This window comes from Gobio gobio (assembly GCF_949357685.1).
Source record: "Gobio gobio genome assembly, chromosome: 10".
Classification (NCBI taxonomy): domain Eukaryota; kingdom Metazoa; phylum Chordata; class Actinopteri; order Cypriniformes; family Gobionidae; genus Gobio; species Gobio gobio.
In genome coordinates, this window is record NC_137116.1 from 44,384,819 (window position 1) to 44,406,271 (window position 21,453).

Below are 21,453 nucleotides of genomic sequence, written 5' to 3' on the forward strand. Positions count from 1 at the left end.
CTGAAGAGAAGAAACACCAACATGGAGTGTGGAATGTGAAGGATCTGGAGAGATTCTGTACGGAGGAATGGTCTCTGATCTCTTGTCAGGTGTTCTCCAAACTCATCAGGCATTATAGAACAACACTCAGAGCTGTTATCTTGGCAAAAAGAGGTTGCAAAAAGTATTTAACCCTCTGGGGTCGATGATCGCGCTGGTGCGACCACCTTGATTTTTAAAAGGGTGCCAATAATTATGGCCAACGTGTTTTGGAGAAAAGCATTTATTTCATAATGTGATTTACCCCCCATTTTCCATTCTTTTACTTCAATGAAAGGTTAGATTTTTGATTTTTTTTTTTTATTAAAGATCAAAAATATAAACAAAGCAGATTTATTTTTACAGCCATCTTTGGCTGTGCCAATAATTCTGACCACAACTGTAACTCAGTTTTTCAGTTTTCAGCCACCTAGACTTTTGTTGACCTTGGGTTTTGATGATTTGATCTACAGGAAGCCATGCAGGTGATCGGCATACCAGAGATGATTCAGAATCAGGTGCTGCAGATTGTAGCTGGCATCTTACATCTGGGCACCATTAGTTTCATTGAGGTGGGAAACTACGGGCAGGTGGAGAGCACGGACTGTGAGTGATATGCAGATGAAGTAAATGCTTGTAAATAGTAGGGAGGTTAAGCCCAAAAAATAGGCCTTTGACTTCAAGTCATGATGCAAAGGTCGCCTTTGGTATGGAAGTACCTTAGGGTCATACAAATAAATGTATCCTAAGACACAAGTGAGATCACACTTTGTATCAGAAATAAACAGGTTTTTACAAAAATGGCCGCCAATGCGCAGAAAATACTCTAGAGCCCATATATTTGCTTCTGTTATCGCTATAATGACAAATTTGGTGTCAAAGTGTACATTTTTGGGGTCAGGGAATCCATTAAAATTGGTTTCAAGTTTAAAAAAACAAACATTTTCCCCATACCATGACAATTGGGGGTAAATATGCACATTTCACATAAAAATTTTGTCATCAGAGTGACTTTACTTATATTTTCCTTCAAAAACGATGAATTTTGTATTTAAGCAGTGCAGCTACTTCTGTACATTAGATTTGTCCTAAGTAGCATGAGATTTCAACCAGTCAGGAGTAGCCTATAGCAAATCAGTTCCTGTAACAACACATCCCTTCTGCACCAGGAGCTGTGACAGCTTTTGAAGGTCAGAGGTGACAGGTTAACACTTTGAGGTTCATATGACTTTCTCATTAAATAGAAAGATGTTTTTAATGTTAGATAACTAATAACTAGCTAGCTAGTAACTAGTTAGCTTCATTATAACTAGGTTGCTGGTAACTTGTTAGCTTCATCATAACTGTATACATTTTTATTGAAGCAAGCACATAGCCTACTAGTCCAGGCGTTTTAGGAAAAAAGGGTAAACAAATTGCAACAGAATCAAACCCAACTGATTTTGTATCCTCAATGTGTCCTGAGTAAGGAAAAAAAAGGCCCGAAAAATCCCATTAGGGGAAAGTTCCGAAAAAGACCCAAATATATCCTATTAATTCGCCTATTCTTTATTTAAAAAAATGTAACCTTTAGATATCACTATGAAAATTACTGAATTGATTGCTTATATCATTATTATTTTTTTTCCAATTGTTTGTTAACATGGACAAACGGTGCATAATCTAATTACAGATGTGGTAATTTGCATAAATACCACAACAGATCCAGAGCCATATAGAGACAAAATAAAAGTTCTGTTTAACGTGAAGAAATTGACTACAGATTGTAGCCTACAGTAAATTTAGCTACGTCTCTATGTAATAATAATATATCTCTACTAATAATAATAATTATGAAATAAATAATTCTTATTATTAATGGTTGCTTATTTTTCACTTGATCTTTCATTTATAAACAATGTTTACTTTTAAACAGCATACAGCCTTTACATGTTTATGTATTATTTACTTATGATTATCATCATAAATAATAACCATTGATTTTTTAAAAAATAGTTAAATAAAATAATTTGCTGTGGTACCAAAATTGGTACAGAGTACAGTCAAATTTTTATGGTATTGGTACCGACTACTGGAACTACTACTACACTCTTTCAGGTGTAAAACAGTTTGGATAGTTGTTAATATGAGAATTATGATGCATTATTTAAGAGTTTTAAGTATTTTGGAGACCCTTGCTGTTATTTGTTTTATGGACTTAATGTTGAAAATGTAAAACATTTTACATTTAAATTTAAAACACTGTTGGCAGAAGTGAAAAATAAATATTTTTATGAAGTTACAATTTAGTTTGATTCCATGATGTATTTTACTGAACATGAGTATTTACAATGCAAATCCAAATTATTGTAATTTACTGACAGTTACTTATATCTTGTCTTTTCACTTTATTAAGATCAGATTCTGCAGGTAAAATTACAATAATAAGCTGACTTGACTTGGACTTGACTTGACCTACTACAGAACTTGACTTGACTTGACTTGACATAGCCTGTGACTTGACTTGACTTGACTTGCCCAAGAAAAAAATACTTGGGACTTACTTGAGACTTGCACATGTGTGACTTGGTCCCATCTCTGCCTTAAGGTACTTCCATACCAAAGGGGACCTTTGCATCATGACTTGAAGTCAAAAGTCACTTAACCTCCCTAGAACTAACATGTCTTCAAAGATATTTTGTCAGACCTTGCATTGACATCTTTTACCCTGCTTTCAACCCAGTATTGGCTTTCCCTGCCTACCTGCTGGGCATCGACCAGAGCCGTCTACAGGGGAAACTCACCAGCAGGAAAATGGACTCCAAATGGGGTGGTAAATCTGAATCCATTGACGTGACTCTGAACAGGGAACAGGCATGCCACACACGTGACGCTCTCTCCAAAGCTCTCTATGCTCGTCTGTTTGACTACCTAGTTGAGGTTAGTGAACGACATATAAACACACAGTAACAATTAGTTGGGAAAAAAGTGTAATTTTTTTGTCTTTCTCTGTCTGAGCAGGCAATAAATAAAGCCATACAGAAACCCATGGAAGAGCTCAGTGTTGGCGTTCTGGATATTTATGGATTTGAGATTTTCCAAGTAAATATTCTTCCCTTTCATTGATTGTCATTGCATATTTGTGAATTTTAGTGAATTTTAACCTTCAAATCATTAATCAGCCAGTAAGGCATATTTGTAATTTTAACTGACTGTAAATATACACTACCATTCAGAGGCTTGGGGACAGTAAGGGTTTATTTTTTGATCAAATACATTTCAAACATGGTAAGCATAAGATACTTCTTTCAAATTTAAAAAAAAAAAAGTCTTAAAGGAACACGCCGACTTTTTGGGGCTTATTCACCGTATCCCCCAGAGTTAGATAAGTCCATACATACCATTCTCATCTCCGTGCGTGCCATAACTCTGTCTGATGCACCCACCGCTAGCCTAGCTTAGCACAAAGACTGGAGGTAAACAGCTCCATCTAGCCCACTGCTCAATAAGTGACAAAATAACGCCAACATTTTCCTATTTACATGTTGTGATGTGTATAGTTACATTGTGTACTAAGAATGATGGTAAAATGAAAAGTTGTGATTTTCTAGACCGATATGGCTAGGAACTATACTCTCCTTCCTGCGTAGTAATCAAGGAACTTTGCTGCCGTACCATGGGTGCAGCGGCGCAATGATATTACGCAGCACCTGAAAATAGGCTAACTTCCGTCAACATAACCAACGTGACAACCTGCTTGCACAGAGAGCGCTGGGGACTATTTTCAGTGGGCTAGATGGAGCTGTTTACCTCCAGTCTTTGTGCTAAGCTAGGCTAGCGGTGGGTGCATCAGACAGAGTTATGGCACGCACGGAGATGAGTGGTATGTATGGACTTATCTAACTCTGGGGGATACAGTGAATAAGCTAAAGTCCCAAAAAGTCGGCGTGTTCCTTTAAAGCTGCACTGTGTAACTTTTTTAGTTTATTCTTAGCTAAAAACACTTAGTTCTTTCAAAAATATATGTGCTCATTAATGTATATTTACTTCTTTCAAGTAATAAAGTATTCTCATAAGTTTATAATATGCCATTGAAAATACATACGGGTGAGGGGTTTGAATGCCGGTCGCCATGTTGCCCCTCCATCTTGAAAGTACATTAGCCAAAGAGGGACATACCCGTAAATTCAAGCTTCGCCTTTCGCGTTTTAACACTCAATGGCACCGTGTCGGATGTGGACGAGGTCGAACTGGAAGCCATGTTAATCTTGGCTGATGAACGATAACAACATTAACAGCCAATCAGAATCCATCTCACTGTAACGAGCTTGAGAATTTAAAGTGACAAACATGAACAGGTGTCTTTTTGTGTTTTCCTTTTTTAATAAAAAAGGAACATTCTGTGAAAATGTAATTGAGTTTTTAATCAAATTACTACTATTAATTATATTCATTTAATATTATTATTAATAATAATTATCTATTTTTTCTAGAGGAATGGTTTTGAACAGTTCTGTATCAACTTTGTGAATGAAAAGTTGCAGCAGATCTTCATTGAGTTGACACTGAAAGCAGAACAGGTACACAAAAAACAACAACAACAAATCATTCATTACACTTTTCACTAGTATCATCCTGCTGTGTGTAAATTCTCAATTGACAGACTGTTTTTACCTCCCACAGGAAGAGTATGTACAGGAGGGCATCAAATGGTCACCCATAGAATACTTTAACAACAAAATTGTGTGTGACTTAATAGAAAATAAACTGGTAAGTCTGCAAAGGGGCTGTGCTATATTTAACATTAATAATAATTTATAATGATATTATTTTTTATTAGCTTTTTAATCTGTAACTCCATTCCCAGAATCCTCCCGGCATCATGAGCGTGCTGGATGACGTGTGTGCCACCATGCACGCCACCAAAGAGGGTGTTGATATGACTCTGCTTCAGAAGCTACAGGCTGCGGTGGGGACGCACGAACACTTCAACAACTGGAACTCTGGTTTTGTCATTCACCACTACGCTGGCAAGGTGTGTGTTAGGACTTTTGTGACTTTTAGTCCATGTGAGTTAGATTTTAAGGTCATCAAGAAATTAATAATTGTATTCAGCAATGATGCATTAAATGATCAAAAGTGACAGTAAAGACATTTATAATGTCACAAGATTTCTATTTCAAATAAATATTCATCAAAGAATCCTGAAAAAAAATATGGTAGAATGGTAGAATGGGTTCTACAAAAATATTAAGCAGCACAACTGTTTTCAACATTGATAATAATAATAAATGTTTCTTGAGCAGCATATTAAAATTATTTCTGAAGGGTCATGTGACTGAAAACTAATAATTAATAGCGTTAATTAACTAGAGTAATTAATGGCGGTTAAAAATTCAGCTTAGCTGAATATATACGATATATATATATATATATATATATATATATATATATATATATATATATATATATATATATATATATATATATATTGCTGAATATGAATATTTCACAATATTACTGATTTTATTGTATTTTCAATCAAATAAATGCAGCTTTTGTGAGCATGAGACTTTTACTATTAAACTATTACAGTGCTGTAGCATTAATACATTTCTTCAAATCAGGTGTCGTACGATATCAACGGTTTCTGCGAGAGAAACAGAGACGTGCTTTTCGCTGATCTCATAGAACTGATGCAAAGCAGCCAATAGTAAGTGCTGTTTCTCTCTCATTGGAAGCACTGTCCATGTTGATGGGCTGTATTTAAGTCTGGTAAAGGTTAGAGAATGTAATGTAATGGAAAGCCAAAGAAACAACAGAACAAAGAAAGATGAGCATAATCAATTTTCCCTGAAACAAGTTCAACTGTTTTTCTCCTCCTGGAAAACACCAGCAAATTGACACATCCCCTTTTCCCGTAACCTCATATAAAAATATTTATTTCTCTGGCATTGCAGCGACTTCATCCGAAGTCTCTTCTCAGAAAACCTCAACACGGAAAAGAAAGGTAGACCAACCACTGCTAGCTCGAAGATCAAAGTAAGACCAATGTCCTTAATAAAGTCTGAGGATCAGCATACCTGTCACATTTCCTTTATTTGGAGTCACTCACTGACTGTCTGGTTCACAGAGGCAAGCCAACGAGTTGGTTAGCACACTGATGAAGTGCACACCGCACTATATCCGCTGCATCAAACCCAACGAGACCAAGAGGCCCAAGGACTGGGAGGAGAGTAGGTGAGTCATTCAGTGTAACATCACGCTCAGAATCCAGATGTGGTGCAAACAAACTCAAAATGTACTATTCATAAATTTCACTTTTATGGTCCCAGAGCGAAACATCAGGTGGAATATCTTGGCTTAAGGGAAAATATTAGGGTACGACGTGCCGGCTTTGCCTATCGTAGAATCTTCCAGAAGTTTTTACAGAGGTAAGATTAAGCTTGAAAAACATTGATAAAACATCTTTGCGAATGTGTTTTATACGGACATTTTAGTAGCACTGCAGTCCAATACTTGACTTAGCTCTGGGGTTTTCCAGTTAAGTGAATTAACCTCAAGTGAGGGAGCTCAAATACCCAGGTGTTAATCTCAGCGGAAATATCTCTGATGTGTTAATCTTAGGGCGGATGCTAATGCTAATTTTAGGTGTGATTTTCCCAGGTGTGCTAGTATCCAAGGTAACTAAATCACACTTGTGGTTTGCTAGGTATGCCATCCTTACAGCAGAGACATGGCCACATTGGCGTGGTGCAGAACAGCAGGGCGTTTTGCACCTCTTGCGTTGCGTAAACATGGACGCGGATCAGTACCAAATGGGCCGCACCAAAGTCTTCATCAAGAATCCGGAGTCGGTGAGGCTCAGAAATCACCTAAAAATTCCCCTCCAATCATACAAAGGCCTAAGATAGAAATCATTTCACAAATCTTGATTTACCCTTAAACAACATTCTCATTTCAACTCCCATTTCTTCGAACTGTAGCTATTTTTGCTGGAGGAGATGCGAGAGAGGAAGTTTGACACGTTTGCCAGAACCATCCAGAAGGCATGGAGGAAATACATCGCCAGGAGGAAATATGAACAGATGCGGGAGGAAGGTGATTAGAAGTCTGTAAAACCTAGTGAGCTACCTACTGCCCACACAAGCAGCATCCTAAGAGGTCCTTACAAGGCCATAGAACCTTAAGTGATCGATTTGGAGCGCAACTCCATGTGCCCTATTTTAACGATCTAAGCGCGTGGTCTAAAGCGTATGGCACAAGTGCACTTAGGGCATGTCCGAATTCACTTTTTCTAGTTTAAAGACAGGAAAAATGGTCGGCATGCCCGGTGCATGGTCTAAAAGGGTTGTCCCTATTCTCTTAATGAGTAATGGCTGTTTTTTGGGGTCTCATCTCCCATTCCCTTTAAAAGTGACAACGCTTCTTCAGAGAGGAATCCTTTTATAGCAAAAAACACTTGCATCGCGCCTGGTAGTGCTCCACTATTTGAGACTCAATTCCCATTGATTTCAAAAGAGTTTGCTGTTAGCATATTGCTAAGCTAATGGTAAGATTGTTTAATACACATAAAAATACTCAGCACACTTATTTTGCGCTCACACGTATTTTTTTCTCTTTCTGTCTTTCTTATTTTCAGCCTCTGATATACTGTATAACTTTAAAGAACGACGTAGGAATAGTATAAACAGGAACTTTGTTGGCGATTACCTGGGCATGGAAGAGAAACCTGAACTCCGGCAGTTCATGGCCAAGAGGGAGCGTGTTGACTTTGCAGACTCAGTCACCAAGTTTGACCGGAGGTTCAAGGTGAGAAACTATTAGCAAATATTATTTTTATGGTTCAACAATTATTATTTATTTCATGTTTCTAAAAGAAGTCTCTTATGATCACCAAGGATGCATTTATTTGATCAAAAGTAATAAAAACTGTAATAATGTGAAATATTTTAAATAACTTTTTTCTATATTAAATATATTTTAAAATGTAATTTATTCACGTGATGGCAAAGCTGAATTTTCAGCATCATTACTCCAGTCTTCGGTGTCACATGATCCTTCAGAAATCATTCTAATATGCTGATTCAATGCTCAAGAAACATTTCAAATGATCTTAAATCTTAAAAACAGTTGTGCTGCTTAATATTTTTTTATGTATTATTTAAAATAGATTAAATAAGGGCAAAAATAAGTTGTAATTATTTCTTGCTGATTTCTTTTTAGACTATAAAGAGAGATCTAATACTGACACCGAAATCCATCTACCTAATCGGTCGGGAAAAGATAAAGAAAGGACCAGAGAAGGGCCAGATAAAGGAAGTTCTGAAAAGAAAGCTGGACATTGCCAGTGTCCGTTCAATCTCTTTGAGGTAAGTTGCGGCCTCCTACTGCCCGTTTTAAAGGTATAAACTGCTGGAACCACATGAATCCCATATATATATATATATATCTAAAGAAATCTCTTATGCTCATCCAACCTACATTTATTTGATCAAAAATACAGAAAAAAAAAACAGTAATGTGAAATATTATTACAATTTAAAATAATGGTTTTCTATTTTAATATAATTTAAAATATAATATATTTATGTGATGCAAAGCTGAATTTTCAGCATCATTACTCCAGTCTTCAGTGTCACATGATCCTTCAGAAATCATTTTCTAACAATATAAATCTTTATTGTCACTTTTGATCAACTTAACACATCCTTGCTGGATAAAAGTATTAATCTCTTTCAAAAAAATAAAGAAATGCTGACCCCCAAACTTTTGAACGGTAGTGTAAGTTGTTACAAAAGATTTTGATTTAATTAAATGCTGTTCTTTTTAAATTTGTATTCATCAAAGAATCCTGAAAAATATGTCACGGGTTATAAAAAATATTAAGCAGCACAACTGTTTCCAACTTTGATAATAAATCAGCATATTATAATGATTTCTGAAGGATCGTGTGACACTGAAGACTGGAGCAATGGCTGATAAAAATTAAGCTTTGCATGCTTTACACACACACAAATTTAAGAAACAAATGTATGGTTGTGGCCACAAGCAAAATGGTTGATTCTTAGGCAAAGTCGGAATATAGTGGCATTGCCATTTCAAGACTTTTTGTAGCAATTACAAATTGCTCATTTAACAGGGATCATCTGTGAAGGCGATTTGTAAATGTGGAAATATTCCACTTGTAAAAAAAAAAAGGTTTTCTGCATAGTAGTCTCAACTGCATATCCCAAAGGCATTGCACATTTGGCTACAATCAGCAAGATATGCAACCGAAAATCATTGTGTTATTTAATTCCTTTATTCTGCTGTCTGGGCTTGAGCAAATGCGATAAAGCTGCTCGTTTATACTGTGTACACTCATGCAGATTTATTACTGTGAGACAAACAAGCTGCCAGACCACCACTGTTGCTACAGCAGAAGAGCTTAGGCAAGGCAAGTTTATTTGTATAGCACATTTCATACACAGTGGCAATTCAAAGTGCTTTACACAGAAATTAAGTTAAAATAGTTATAAGTGAATAAAATAAAAATATATATAGGAATTAGTTATAATAGGAATTAAAAGGAAATTAAAAGGAAATAAAAATAAAGATGAAATCCCCTATCTGGGGTGGAAGAAAATGGAGAGTCAGGTTTACTTTAAAAATATTTGTCAGGTAACTGTGCGTTTAGACAGTACCCAAATGCCCCGTTCACACTGCAGGCAAAAGTGGCCCAAATCTGATTTTTTTGGGGTCAAGTGACCAGGTCAGACTTCTTCAGAGGTAGTGTGAACACTCAAATCTTGCCCAGATCTGATTTTTTCAAATCAGATTTAGACCACATACATATGTGGTCCTGAATCAGACCCAGATCTGATTTTTTTCAATGCGGCCGCAGTGTGAACAACCATGGCGGATTTGATGCGACTTTTAAGTCAATCTACGTCGACATTTGTCACAATTATGCGCCGGCGAGTTAGCCCTCGACACAACAGACACAGACAGTAACATTAAAAACTTGACTAGATATGGAGAACAGCGATGGAGCGAGTCAATGGAGGGAGAGTGAGGTGTTAGCCCTAATTAGTATATGGGGAGATACTTCAATTCAAGCTAAACTAGAAGGATCCTACCGTAATCGCTCCGTTTTTGAAAAAAATTGCACACGAAATGAAAGAACGGGACACAGAAGAACGTGGCTTCAGTGCCAAAGGAAGGTAAAGAGTCTTAAAGGTTAATTTAAAGAAGCAAATGATTCTAACAACCGAAGCGGTCGTGGTCGCATCACCTGCCCATTTTATAACGAGATTAGCCGTGTTATGGGCGATAAACCCAGCTGTCAGCCGTTAAACCTGCAAAAGGCCAAAATAACCAATTTTGCTCTCTTTCTCTTCGTTCTTGTCCTCTTCAGCACCTGCTCATTAATGTTACGGCTTCCATTACACAAACATTTTGAAATAAAAGCGAAAATGCTTGCTTCCTCCATAACCTCCCGAACTTTAGTGCAACAGCGTGCTGCGTCTGATGTCATTGTTATTGTTCTTTTGCGCATGCGGGTTAGTTTGAAACCTCAAACAGTTCACACTGGAATCAGATATAGGCCACATTTTAAAAGGTAATGTGAATAGTCAAACAAAAAAATCGGATCTGAGCAACAAATCAGAATTGAGCATAAAGACTTGCGGTGTGAACGGGGCCTTACAGACAAATCTTCTTGGCCTAACTTGAGGGTGTTCTCTATAGATGTTTTACCCGTCAGAGCAGATCTAAACGGGTCTTCCTCGCACCGGAGGGAGTACTCAAAAAATATTTGTCAGGTAACTGTGCATTTAAACATTACCCTTACAGACAAATCTTCCTGGACAGGAACACCAGGGCTATATCTACTTTGTTCGACCGTCAGAGCGGATCTACACGGTCCTTCCTCTTACCACCAAGGCTATACAGATCTATCCGTCAGAGCAGATCTAAACGGATCGTCCTCGCGCGAAGGGATTTCGATTTATCGCTCCCCCTTCTCTCAACCTCTTCCACCCAGACAGCCTTAACAAAATAAAAAATAATTAAAAATAAAAGTATAATTAAAAACTAAAAATAAAACAGGGTTAAAATGAAACATAATTAAAGTGCAAGCAGTTCGGACAAAGCACAGAGCTCATTGAGTAAATGCATAAGATATGGTGCAATCAGTCGGACGTACGGTGGCATAGCTCATTCAGTAAATGCACAGCTGAACAGATGTGTTTTGAGTCTGGATTTGAAAGTGGCTACTGTTGGAGCACATCTGATCTGTTCAGGAAGCTGGTTCCAGCTACGGCTGGCATAATAGCTAAACGTAGACTCTCCTTGCTTTGAGTGAACCCTTGGTATTTCTAATTGACTTGATCCTGATGATCTGAGTGATCTGTTGGGTTTGTATTTAATCAGCATATCTGCAATGTATTGAGGTCCTAGGTCATTTAGTGATTTATATACAAGTAATAGTACTTTAAAATCGATCCTAAATGTAACTGGAAGCCAGTGTAAAGACCTGAGGACTGGTGTGATATGGTCATATTTTCTGGTTCTGGTCAGGATCCTGGCAGCAGCGTTCTGTATGAGCTGTAGCTTTCTAATGGTCTTTTTGGGAAGGCCAGTGAGAAGACCATTACAATAATCCACCCTGCTGGTGATAAAAGCATGAACGAGTTTCTCTAAGTCTTGCCTGGAAATAAAGCTTCTAATTCTTGCAATATTTTTCAGATGATAGTAAGCTGATTTAGTTATTGCTTTGACATGACTACTGAAACGCAGGTCTGACTCCAAAATCACACCAAGATTCCTGACTTGATTTTTTGATTTTAGACCTTTAGCCTCAAGATATGCGTTCACCTTGAGAATTTCATCTTTTTTTCCTAATGTAGTGATTTCAGTTTTGTCTTTGTTTAACTGAAGAAAGTTTTGGCACATCCAACTGTTAACTTCATCAATGCATTTACATTGAGAGTCAATGGGGCTGTAGTCATTTGGTGATAGGGCTAAGTAGATCTGGGTGTCGTCAGCATAGCTGTGGTAAGCCATTTTGTTATTTTTCATTATTTGGCTGAGTGGCAGCATATACAGGTTGAATAGGAGTGGTGCAAGAATTGACCCGTGTGGGACTCCGCATGTCATGGATGTCCACTCAGACTTATGGTCACCTATACTCACATAATAACCTCTCCCTTCTAAGTATGACCTGAACCATTTGAGGACCATTCCAGAAAGCCCAACCCAATTTTCTAGCCTGTCAAGAAGTATGTTGTGGTCAACAGTGTCGAATGCAGCACTGAGGTCCAGTAGTACCAGAATCGATGTTTTGCCTGTATCTGTATTGAGGCGAATATCATTTATAATCTTTATGAGCGCTGTCTCTGTGCTGTGATGCGGTCGGAAACCAGATTGAAAATTGTCAAAGTATCCGTTTGAGTTCAAAAATTTGTTCAGCTGACTGAAAACAACTTTTTCAATGATCTTGCCTATGAAGGGGAGATTTGAGATTGGTCTGTAGTTGCTCAATATGGAGTTATCCAGATTTCTCTTTTTAAGGAGAGGCTTTACTACTGCAGTTTTAAGGGAGTTTGGAAAAGTCCCAGAAAGAAGTGAGGAGTTTACCACTTCTAGGAGATCTGCTTCTAAACAGTTAAACACACTTTTGAAAAAAGAAGTGGGGAGTGTGTCAAGGGAGCAGGTTGATGTTTTAAGGTGCTGTACCGTTTCTTCTAAAATTTTACCATCAATTGCTTCAAAATCAGTCATAATAATTTTCTGAGGTTGTGGTCTGATCTGACTCACCTCAGAGCAACTCAAGGATGTGCTGATCGCATTTCTGATATTAATGATTTTCTCGGAGAAGAAGGAAGCAAACTCACTGCATTTGCTGTCTGAGAGCATTTCACTGGGAATGTGACTCGGGGCGTTTGTTAGTCTCTCAACAGTAGCAAAAAGAGTGCGTGTGTTGTTTATGTTTCTATTTATAATATTTGAAATGAAGGTCTGTCTAGCTTTGCCTAGTTCCACATTGAAAGCATGAAGACTGTTTTTATAAATGTTGTAATGGACAACAAGTTTTGTCTTTCGCCACATGCGTTCAGATTTCCTGCATTGTCTTTTCATTAATTGCACTGCTGTTGAGTTTCTCCAAGGTGCTTTTTGTTTGCCACTCTTTTTTCTGACTTTCACAGGAGCAATATCATCAATTACACTCTTAACTTTTGAGTTAAAAGAGTCAAAGAGAAAATCAACAGAGTCTGCAGATATGCTTGGTGTAAGATATATAGCCTTCATAAACAGCACACTAGTGTTCTCATTTAAGCATCTCTTTTTGACAGAGACAGATCTAGTTTCAATGGCAGGAGAGATTGATATATCAAAGAAAATACAGAAATGATCAGACAGTGCCACATCCTTAATAACTATCGATGAAATGTTTAGCCCCTTACTGATAAGTAAATCTAGAGTGTGTCCACGATCATGTGTGGGTCCGTGTACATGTTGTGTCAAATCAAAAGTGTTAAGAACAGTCATGAGATCTTTTGTTGTACTGGATTCAGCATTGTCAATGTGAATGTTAAAATCCCCAGCAATAGCAAAACAGTCATACTCAGATGAGATTGCTGATAACAGCTCTGTAAAGTCATCAATAAAGGCCGGAGAATATTTTGGAGGCCTGTAAATAATGATAAGCAGGATGCGTGGTGCACCTTTTAGCACAATGCCCAGATGCCTTATACGGAAGTTATGCAGGGTCAAACTGTTTGCAAAGTGCACAAAAGAAATTAGCAAACAGGAAATGAGTTAATATTTCTGGCGGCTCAGTTCTTTTTTTTCTGCCATATATGTCAAGTCTGAGAGATAATGAAAGTCGGGGGTGGGGGGTGGATTTGAAGGATGTTGTTTGTCTATTCTTGATGATGATGATTAATGATGATATATCAAAGACGAACAAAGATAATGTGAAAATCAATTACAGAGTCAATAATAACATTTTGTGTGCTTTGTGATATCTCATTAGTCATGTCCTCTTTCATCTTCTGTCGTTAATTGTTCATAAGTCTTCTTCTTCGGCATATAAGTCGTCCAGCACCATTGGAGTTTTTGCTGGCTTATGATAAAATATAATTTCTTGGATTTCATATATATATATATATATATATACATTTGTTGTTAAAAAAAAAATGTTCCCGCAATCACACCCAAGAATGCTTTACATATTTTATACTTAAAACGATAATACGGAATTATATCTTTTATCCTCAAGTTAAAAGGAACACGTTTTGGTGTCGATGAAGGTTTACTGATAGCCCCAGGATAGGAAATCTTTTAAAGGAACACGCCACTATTTTTGAAAATAGGCTCATTTTCCAACTCCCCTAGAGTTAAACAGTTGTGTTTTACCGTTTTCGAATCCATTCAGCTGATCTCCTGGTCTGGCGGTAGCACTTTTAGCATATGTAACGGAGGCCAGCTAGTAGTTGCTGTGCGAGTAAAACCTCACTCCTCTGATCTCAATAGACACTCTAGCAACTGACGCTAGGGGTTGCAGTCTTTAGCCTCCTTGTTAGAGCGTCCAACTCTCATGCTGGCGGACCAGGGTTCGAGCCCCGCTTGGAGTGGGTGGTTCGAACTGGAGGGGTTACACATAGCTTAGCATAGATCATTGAATCTGATTAGACCGTTAGCATCTCGCTCAAAAAATGACCAAAGAGTTTAGATAATTCCTATTTAAAACTTGACTCTTCTGTAGTTACATCGTGTACTAAGATCGACAGATAGCAATATTGGCCTAGAAAATCGCAACTTTTAATTTTCTGTCGGTCTTAGTACAGAGTCAAGTTTTAAATAGGAAAAATATCGAAACTCTTTGGTCATTTTTTGAGTGAGATGCTAACGGTCTAATCAGATTCAATGATCTATGCTAAGCTATGCTAAAAGTGCTACCGCCAGACCCGGAGATCGGCTGAATGGATTCAAAAACGGTAAAACTCAACTGTTTAACTCTAGGGGAGTTGGAAAATGAGAAAATTTATTTTCAAAAATGGTGGAGTGTTTAAATGTTTTTATGTGTTTATGCTCACCAAGGCTGAATTTATTTGATTAAAAATTAAATTATATTATAATTTAAAATAACGGTTTTCTATTTTGATTTTAGGTTGAAATAACTTTCACAATTGTGATGCCAAACAGAATTTTCAGCAGCAATTTCTCCAGTCTTCAGTGTCACATGATCCTTCAGAAATCAGTCTAATATGCTGATTTTGTGCAAGAAACATTTCTTATTGTTTGAAATAAAATCGTGAAATGAACAGCTTTTATTTGAAACACAAATATTTGATCAATTTAATGCATCCTTGAATGAAAGCATTCATTTTACTGACCCCAAACTTTTGAACAGTAGTGTATTTAAGCCAAAAACAGTTGAGAAACACTGATCAAGACCACCCTAGAAATGCCCTAAAAAACAATCGGCAAATGCTTATTATTGGAATTATATTGGTTGGTTCCAATATGTTGTATTGAAACCTTCATATTCTAGTAGTTTTAGGAAATATAAAAATTGTCTTTCTTCATTTCCCTCCAGCACAAGGCAAGATGACTTCTTCATCCTTCATGATACTGAGTATGACAGTCTGCTGGAGTCCACGTTTAAAACGGAGTTCCTCAGTCTGCTGTGCAAGCGCTATGAGGAGCAAACCCGAAGCAAACTCTCATTGTCCTTCAGCGACAGGTGGCGATTACTCTATCTCGTTTCTCATTTATCTCATTCCAGTGCAGAGCATAAATGAATGGTAATGTTTTGTGCAGGCTGGAGTTCCATGTGAAAAAGGAGGGCTGGGGAGGAGGCGGCACCCGTGTGGTGGCATTCCAGAGGGGACCGACTGAGGCAGCTGTGATCAAACCTGCAGGAAAGACCCTTTCTGTCTCTATAACAGATGGACTACCAAAGACATCCAGTACGTAAGATGGTTGAATGGATGAAGTGTCAGCTGTTGCACAAAATCTCTTCAATGAGCTTCAATTTTTGTTTTTCTCCAGAGCCAACCAGGAAGGGAATACCACAGAGTTCTGGAGGAAGAAGCCAGCCACGGCAAAGAGGTATAAAAACTCCTAATTTATGTATCAAGTTGAATTTTTGCGTTGAACCATGTGGACAAATTTATATTCTCCAGTTGCTGTAGCTATAGTCTCTGCAAAGTTAATCAAAATGTTGAAACCTCAAAACCTTGAAGTTTTACCAATTTATGTTGTGATCTGTGCTTTACGGAGCATTACAGAGGCCAATATCTCTAATGAACAAAAGCAAGACAACCCTTGTGAAAAAACTACACTTACTTTTAAAAAGTACAGAAATAGTATAATTTAAAAGATGATTTGCATTGAATTGCATGGTAATTACAAATAAGTGAAAATGTAATATAGTTTCATATCTACTTAAATAATATAGTTTTACCTACATCAATGTGTAATTTCATAATTACTTCTATTGTCTTTGAAATATGGTTAAAGTGTACTGTTGAATGTACTGACAAGCATTTATGGTAAATTAAAATATATAGGTAATTTGAAGCGTGTATGTCATATATTTAAATATATTTATATTTTAGTACATGCAATTTAGGATATGTAAGGGATAATCCACGGCTAGCTGTGCATTAAATTTAAAGCTCTCTGTGTGTGCGCTTTAATGAAAATAGAGCATTAATATAGAATGGTGATTCAGCTGACTTGGAACTACCTGTTTATTAAACGGTTTTATCGCACACCTTACAACCAATCAGAATCGAGGATTCAGACAGACCATGGTATAATAAAAATATATTAACTTTACATGTGCGTTAGTATGTCAAAGCAAGTATACTTCTTTAAAACACAACAAAAAATTATTAAAACGGGATTTAAAATGTACTTTAAAGTAACTTTTAAGTTGACATTACTACAAAGTGCACTTTTTAAGTGTACTTAAGTGTGTTAAGAAAGTCATGAAAGTGTACTTTCTTGAAGTACACTTAAGTGGCTTTTATTTTATATTGTCCACCAGTTATAAAATATATTATGAAATATGAAATATATTTTAAGACTTAAAGTACAACAAGTGCGCATTCAATACAATTAGGCAAACTTCTTTTTTTACAAGAGAAAACGCCCTGAGAATAAATAAACCTTAGGAGGAACCAAAGCTCAAAACAGATTCTACTCTGGTTAGCCTTAAAGGTCCCATGGCATGGATTTTTTATTTTATTTTATAATGTATTCTGAGGTGTACTTATATTGTTAGTATGATTTTCACATCATAAAATGTCATAATTTAGAAATAAAATTAATTTTTTCTACACTGATGTTTGCCCTCTGGCTGTATGCCCTGTTTCAAGGGGCGTGTCTGCTGTGAGACTTCAGTAAAAACGCCCACTGTTGTGATTGGCTGACATCTTTGCATTTGAAATGAGCGGAGGGGGCGTGATTTAACGAGGATCAAGATCAGCTCGTCTTGGCTGTCATTTTCTCAAAGGCAGAGAAAGACAGCCAGAACTCTGTTTACACCGATCAAAATTTCTAGCCACTTGGGGACAATATTCAGGCTAGGGGAACTCATATTAATGTTGAAAAACCTCATAAAATGAAAATGTCATGCCATGGGACCTTTTAGGAGTAAGTCTTGGGCAATGGTGACTTAAGCCCAGTTTCCACCAAAATTACCCGGAACAATTTGTCCCAGGATTTTTTTCCCAGGAACTTCTTCTCCTCCAGTTCTGTCGCTGTCTGCGTTTGTGTGAAGATTAGTCCGGTGACGTAGGACTGCGCACAACTTTCCAGTTCCCACTGGATTTCGTCCTCTGCATATAAGCTTAATAAAGCCCTAACCTCGTCGGTCCATCTGTCGTATTTTTTAAACTTCATTGTTGATTCGAATAGCAAACAACTCTTACTGCACGCACCGCAACAGACTTTTAAAAATGGTGGTTGAAATAAAATGCTGCGTGGAGTCAACCAATCAAAATGCTGCATGAACTCAACCAATCAGCATGTTCAGTGCCCAAGTCCCACCCCGAAAGTACTACCTCACGAGCAGGGCCGTTTTAGGGGGGGTGGGGGGATATTTACATGGAACTTCATTTAGACCCTGGTCCCTGCGGTCGAAACACACAGAGTACCACCCCAAAGTCCCTAATTCCTGGGGAAAGTTCCTGCGGTGGAAACGCGGCTATTTTTAGTCTCTGGCTTAAATTTTATTAACAATATTATAAATCATACAAAAACCTAACCGGTATGATGCACACTTAGCCACCAGAACCCTTTTATAATGTGTATTTTTAACAGGGGGCCATCAGAACGGGGCTGCACAGTTTAACCGGGCTGGCACTCAGCAGAAGCAGCAGCAGAGAGACGTGACTTACTCCATGCCATTGAGACAGAACCCTCCACCAAGCAACGCTCTACCTAAACTGGGATCGCAGAAGAATCAAAGAGGCTCCAGGCCGGCCCAGAATCAGTCCACGAACCTCGACTTCCTCAATGTGCCTGATCAGGGCATGTCAGGGTAAGAGAACACAGACAGACTTGCACCTAAAAAAACATCTCAAATCCAATTTTTGTAAGTACTAAAGAGTCTAAAATCTCACCAGAATGCAGCGGAAAAGGAGCATCAGCCAACGGCCTCCCCCGGCGCCCTCTAGCCGTCCCAAAGCTCAGCCACGACCGCAGGGCCCTCGATGCAGAGCACTTTATCAGTATTTTGGCCAGGATGTGGATGAAATTAGCTTTGACGCCAGTGACATCATAGAGCTAATCAATGAAGGTGAGACCTGGAAATAAGACAGAATTTTGAGTTTTAGATTTAGAATTGTTTCTAATATTCCACTGGTTTTCCTGTAGATCCATCAGGGTGGTGGAGAGGGCGGATTAATGGGAAGGAGGGTCTTTTTCCTGGGAACTATGTGGAGAAGATCTGAAGTCTGCACACCAACGAGGTAGACAGCACTGATGAACCAGCACCTGACTTTTGACCTTTAACCTCCTAGTTCACGGAATCTCTTAGGCTCTGGGAATTTGCACTCAAGCCAGTGACGAGATGTTTTAGAGTTTGTTTTAACTTTTTTTTAATTTAACCATTTTTGTAATTATTTTTTTACTAAAAAGAAGAATTTGTTTTCAGGCTAAGATTGAGCATACACTGTTTACAAAGACTCTGCACTGCCCACAAATGACCACTTGACAGCGCTATTGTGCTGTTGTGCAGTTTGAAAGTTTTTCAAGAACTGTTTTTTAATGGAAGAACAGCAATCACAATCACAGTATTGTCCTTTATTTTTGTCAAATTTCCTGAAAAAACTGTATGTGTAAAAAAAAAAATTGATATATATTAAATACCTTGAATGATGTTTTATCTTTTTTTGTATCTATTGTCTCTTAAAATATTCAATCAAAAAATAAATTGATGTCTGTGGTACTAACAGTATTAAAGAGAGCTTTGTTTAAAAAGATTTCAATGCTGTTCTACATCAATATATAAAAGAAAAAAATATTTTACCAGTTAAGCCACAGAAAGTCATTACAGGCCTGGTTTCACAGACAGGGTTTAGGTTAAACCAGGGTTAGGCTTTAGTTCAATGAGGACATTTAAGTAGCTTATATAAACATGCCTTAGGTGTGCATCTTGAGACAAAACAATGGCACTGAATTATTTTAAGATATGTCAGTCCAAGTTGCTTTCAGATAAAACTGCACTTAAACCTTGTCTGTGAAACCTGGGGATATTCTCATAGATATGGAATATGTAAATTACAATGTGTCCAGTTCCCTCTTTTTTCGAACTGAGTTTCTGATCATGTTTTCATCAGGAAGTATGTAGTTATACAGTACCTCTCGAGGCAATGAAAACGATTTGCCCCTTGGACAGTAAACTGTGTTGTTCCTGAAAGTTGGGACCAAGCCTAAGCAACATCGCCACAGAAACATATTTTCTGTCTTTCTTTCCCCTTCACCTAATTTCTGTGTAAACATATTCCATATGATATTTGGATTGCATTTGTAGTAGAATAGAGGTTATTAGCCTGGCACAAAGAGGTGTCTTTGACAGACAAGTGAATGACAGAAAAACATATTCTTTCTATGCAGGTGGGTGGACTGGTTGAGCAGGTGAGTTCAGACTGAAAGTTCTCTCCCTAACAGGTGCATGGAGACACTACAACAAGAGGAAATGTCAGAATCATCCCTCATTTTCCATGCTAAACATTTATGCAAAATCTAGCATGTTGATGAGTGTGAAAACAAATACAGACTTAACCTTGGATATGTGCATGAGATCTGCATGTTTATGATGGCAGTTTCATCTTAGTATGTCTTCAAATATATGTATGTAACCAACCTCAATGTTCCCCTGGGTTAAAAGCTGGAGTTTCAGTTAATGGGTAATCAGAGATTTTATATAATCTAATTTACCATAGCACCCAAAATACCTGCAAGTTACTGTTTTAAAATGATTGAATCTTGAATCAGCTTGATAAGCAATTGTCTTTTGTTTTCCATGAGATGACAGTAGTGGAAATGATCTTTGTATGCTTGTTTTAATCACGTTAAGTGGTGTTCTTGGTGATTGTGTCTGTTCAATTTAATTACACTCAATGTATTTGTATAGCCCTTTGCACAATACATATTGTTCCAAAGCAGCTTGGAGAAAATAGAGCCTCACAAACCCCCAGTGAAACGAGCCAAAAGTGACAGTCGCATGGGAAAACGCCCTAAGATTGTTAGATAGGATGAGGTAGAAACCTTGGGGAAAACTAGGCCCATCAAAGAGAAGTACACCATCTCTGGCTGGCACATATTTAACCAATATTTACAAAAATATGATAATATTTAGTAACACAATTGTTCATATATATGTATATATATATATATATATATATATATATATATATATATATATATATATATATATATATATATATATATATATATATATATATACACACACCAATCAGGCATAATATTATGACAACACTGTTGGTGCTTTCGGCGTTGGATAGGGGTCAGCATGGGCAGCCTGACTGGTCTGCGACTATGCAACAAACTGCGATACACTGTGTATTCTGACACCTTTCTATCAGAATCAGCATTAACTTCTTGAGCAATTTGAGCTACAGTAGCTCGTCTGTTTGATCGGACCACACTGGCCAGCCTTTGCTCCCCACGTGCATCAATGAGCCTTGGCCGCGCCCATGACCCTGTCACCGGTTCACCACTGTTCCTTCCTTGGACCACTTTTGATAGATACTGACCACTGCAGACCGGGAACACCCCACAAGAGCTGCACTTTTGGACATGCTCTGACCCAGTCGTCTAGCCATCCCAATTTGGCCCTTGTCAAACTAGTTCAAATCCTTGCGCTTGCCCATTTTTCCTTCTAACACACCAACTTTGAGGACAAAATATTCACTTGTTGCTAATATATCC

At 37.6% G+C, this 21,453-nt stretch overlaps 1 protein-coding gene across 2 annotated transcripts in view; it reads left to right on the top strand.

Annotated features, from left to right (window-relative positions):
• Nucleotides 1-20,665, top strand: part of myo1f (myosin IF) — a 30,972-nt gene extending 10,307 nt beyond the window's left edge. Inside the window, exons 10-30 of one of the 2 annotated variants that reach the window (XM_079827437.1) lie at nucleotides 492-624; nucleotides 2,741-2,937; nucleotides 3,019-3,099; nucleotides 4,491-4,577; nucleotides 4,681-4,767; nucleotides 4,865-5,032; nucleotides 5,625-5,710; nucleotides 5,958-6,039; nucleotides 6,131-6,237; nucleotides 6,333-6,431; nucleotides 6,710-6,854; nucleotides 6,984-7,098; nucleotides 7,640-7,809; nucleotides 8,224-8,369; nucleotides 15,584-15,730; nucleotides 15,808-15,956; nucleotides 16,039-16,098; nucleotides 18,319-18,538; nucleotides 18,624-18,796; nucleotides 18,874-18,968; nucleotides 20,116-20,665. In XM_079827437.1, the coding sequence (XP_079683563.1) occupies nucleotides 492-624; nucleotides 2,741-2,937; nucleotides 3,019-3,099; nucleotides 4,491-4,577; nucleotides 4,681-4,767; nucleotides 4,865-5,032; nucleotides 5,625-5,710; nucleotides 5,958-6,039; nucleotides 6,131-6,237; nucleotides 6,333-6,431; nucleotides 6,710-6,854; nucleotides 6,984-7,098; nucleotides 7,640-7,809; nucleotides 8,224-8,369; nucleotides 15,584-15,730; nucleotides 15,808-15,956; nucleotides 16,039-16,098; nucleotides 18,319-18,538; nucleotides 18,624-18,796; nucleotides 18,874-18,950 (2,529 nt within the window). In that variant the 3' untranslated portion in view covers nucleotides 18,951-18,968; nucleotides 20,116-20,665. Of the gene's footprint in view, nucleotides 1-491; nucleotides 625-2,740; nucleotides 2,938-3,018; nucleotides 3,100-4,490; nucleotides 4,578-4,680; nucleotides 4,768-4,864; nucleotides 5,033-5,624; nucleotides 5,711-5,957; nucleotides 6,040-6,130; nucleotides 6,238-6,332; nucleotides 6,432-6,709; nucleotides 6,855-6,983; nucleotides 7,099-7,639; nucleotides 7,810-8,223; nucleotides 8,370-15,583; nucleotides 15,731-15,807; nucleotides 15,957-16,038; nucleotides 16,099-18,318; nucleotides 18,539-18,623; nucleotides 18,797-18,873; nucleotides 19,509-20,115 lie in introns of those variants that run through there. The other variant, XM_079827436.1, reaches the window with a different exon arrangement.
• Nucleotides 20,666-21,453: the final 788 nt, after the last annotated feature.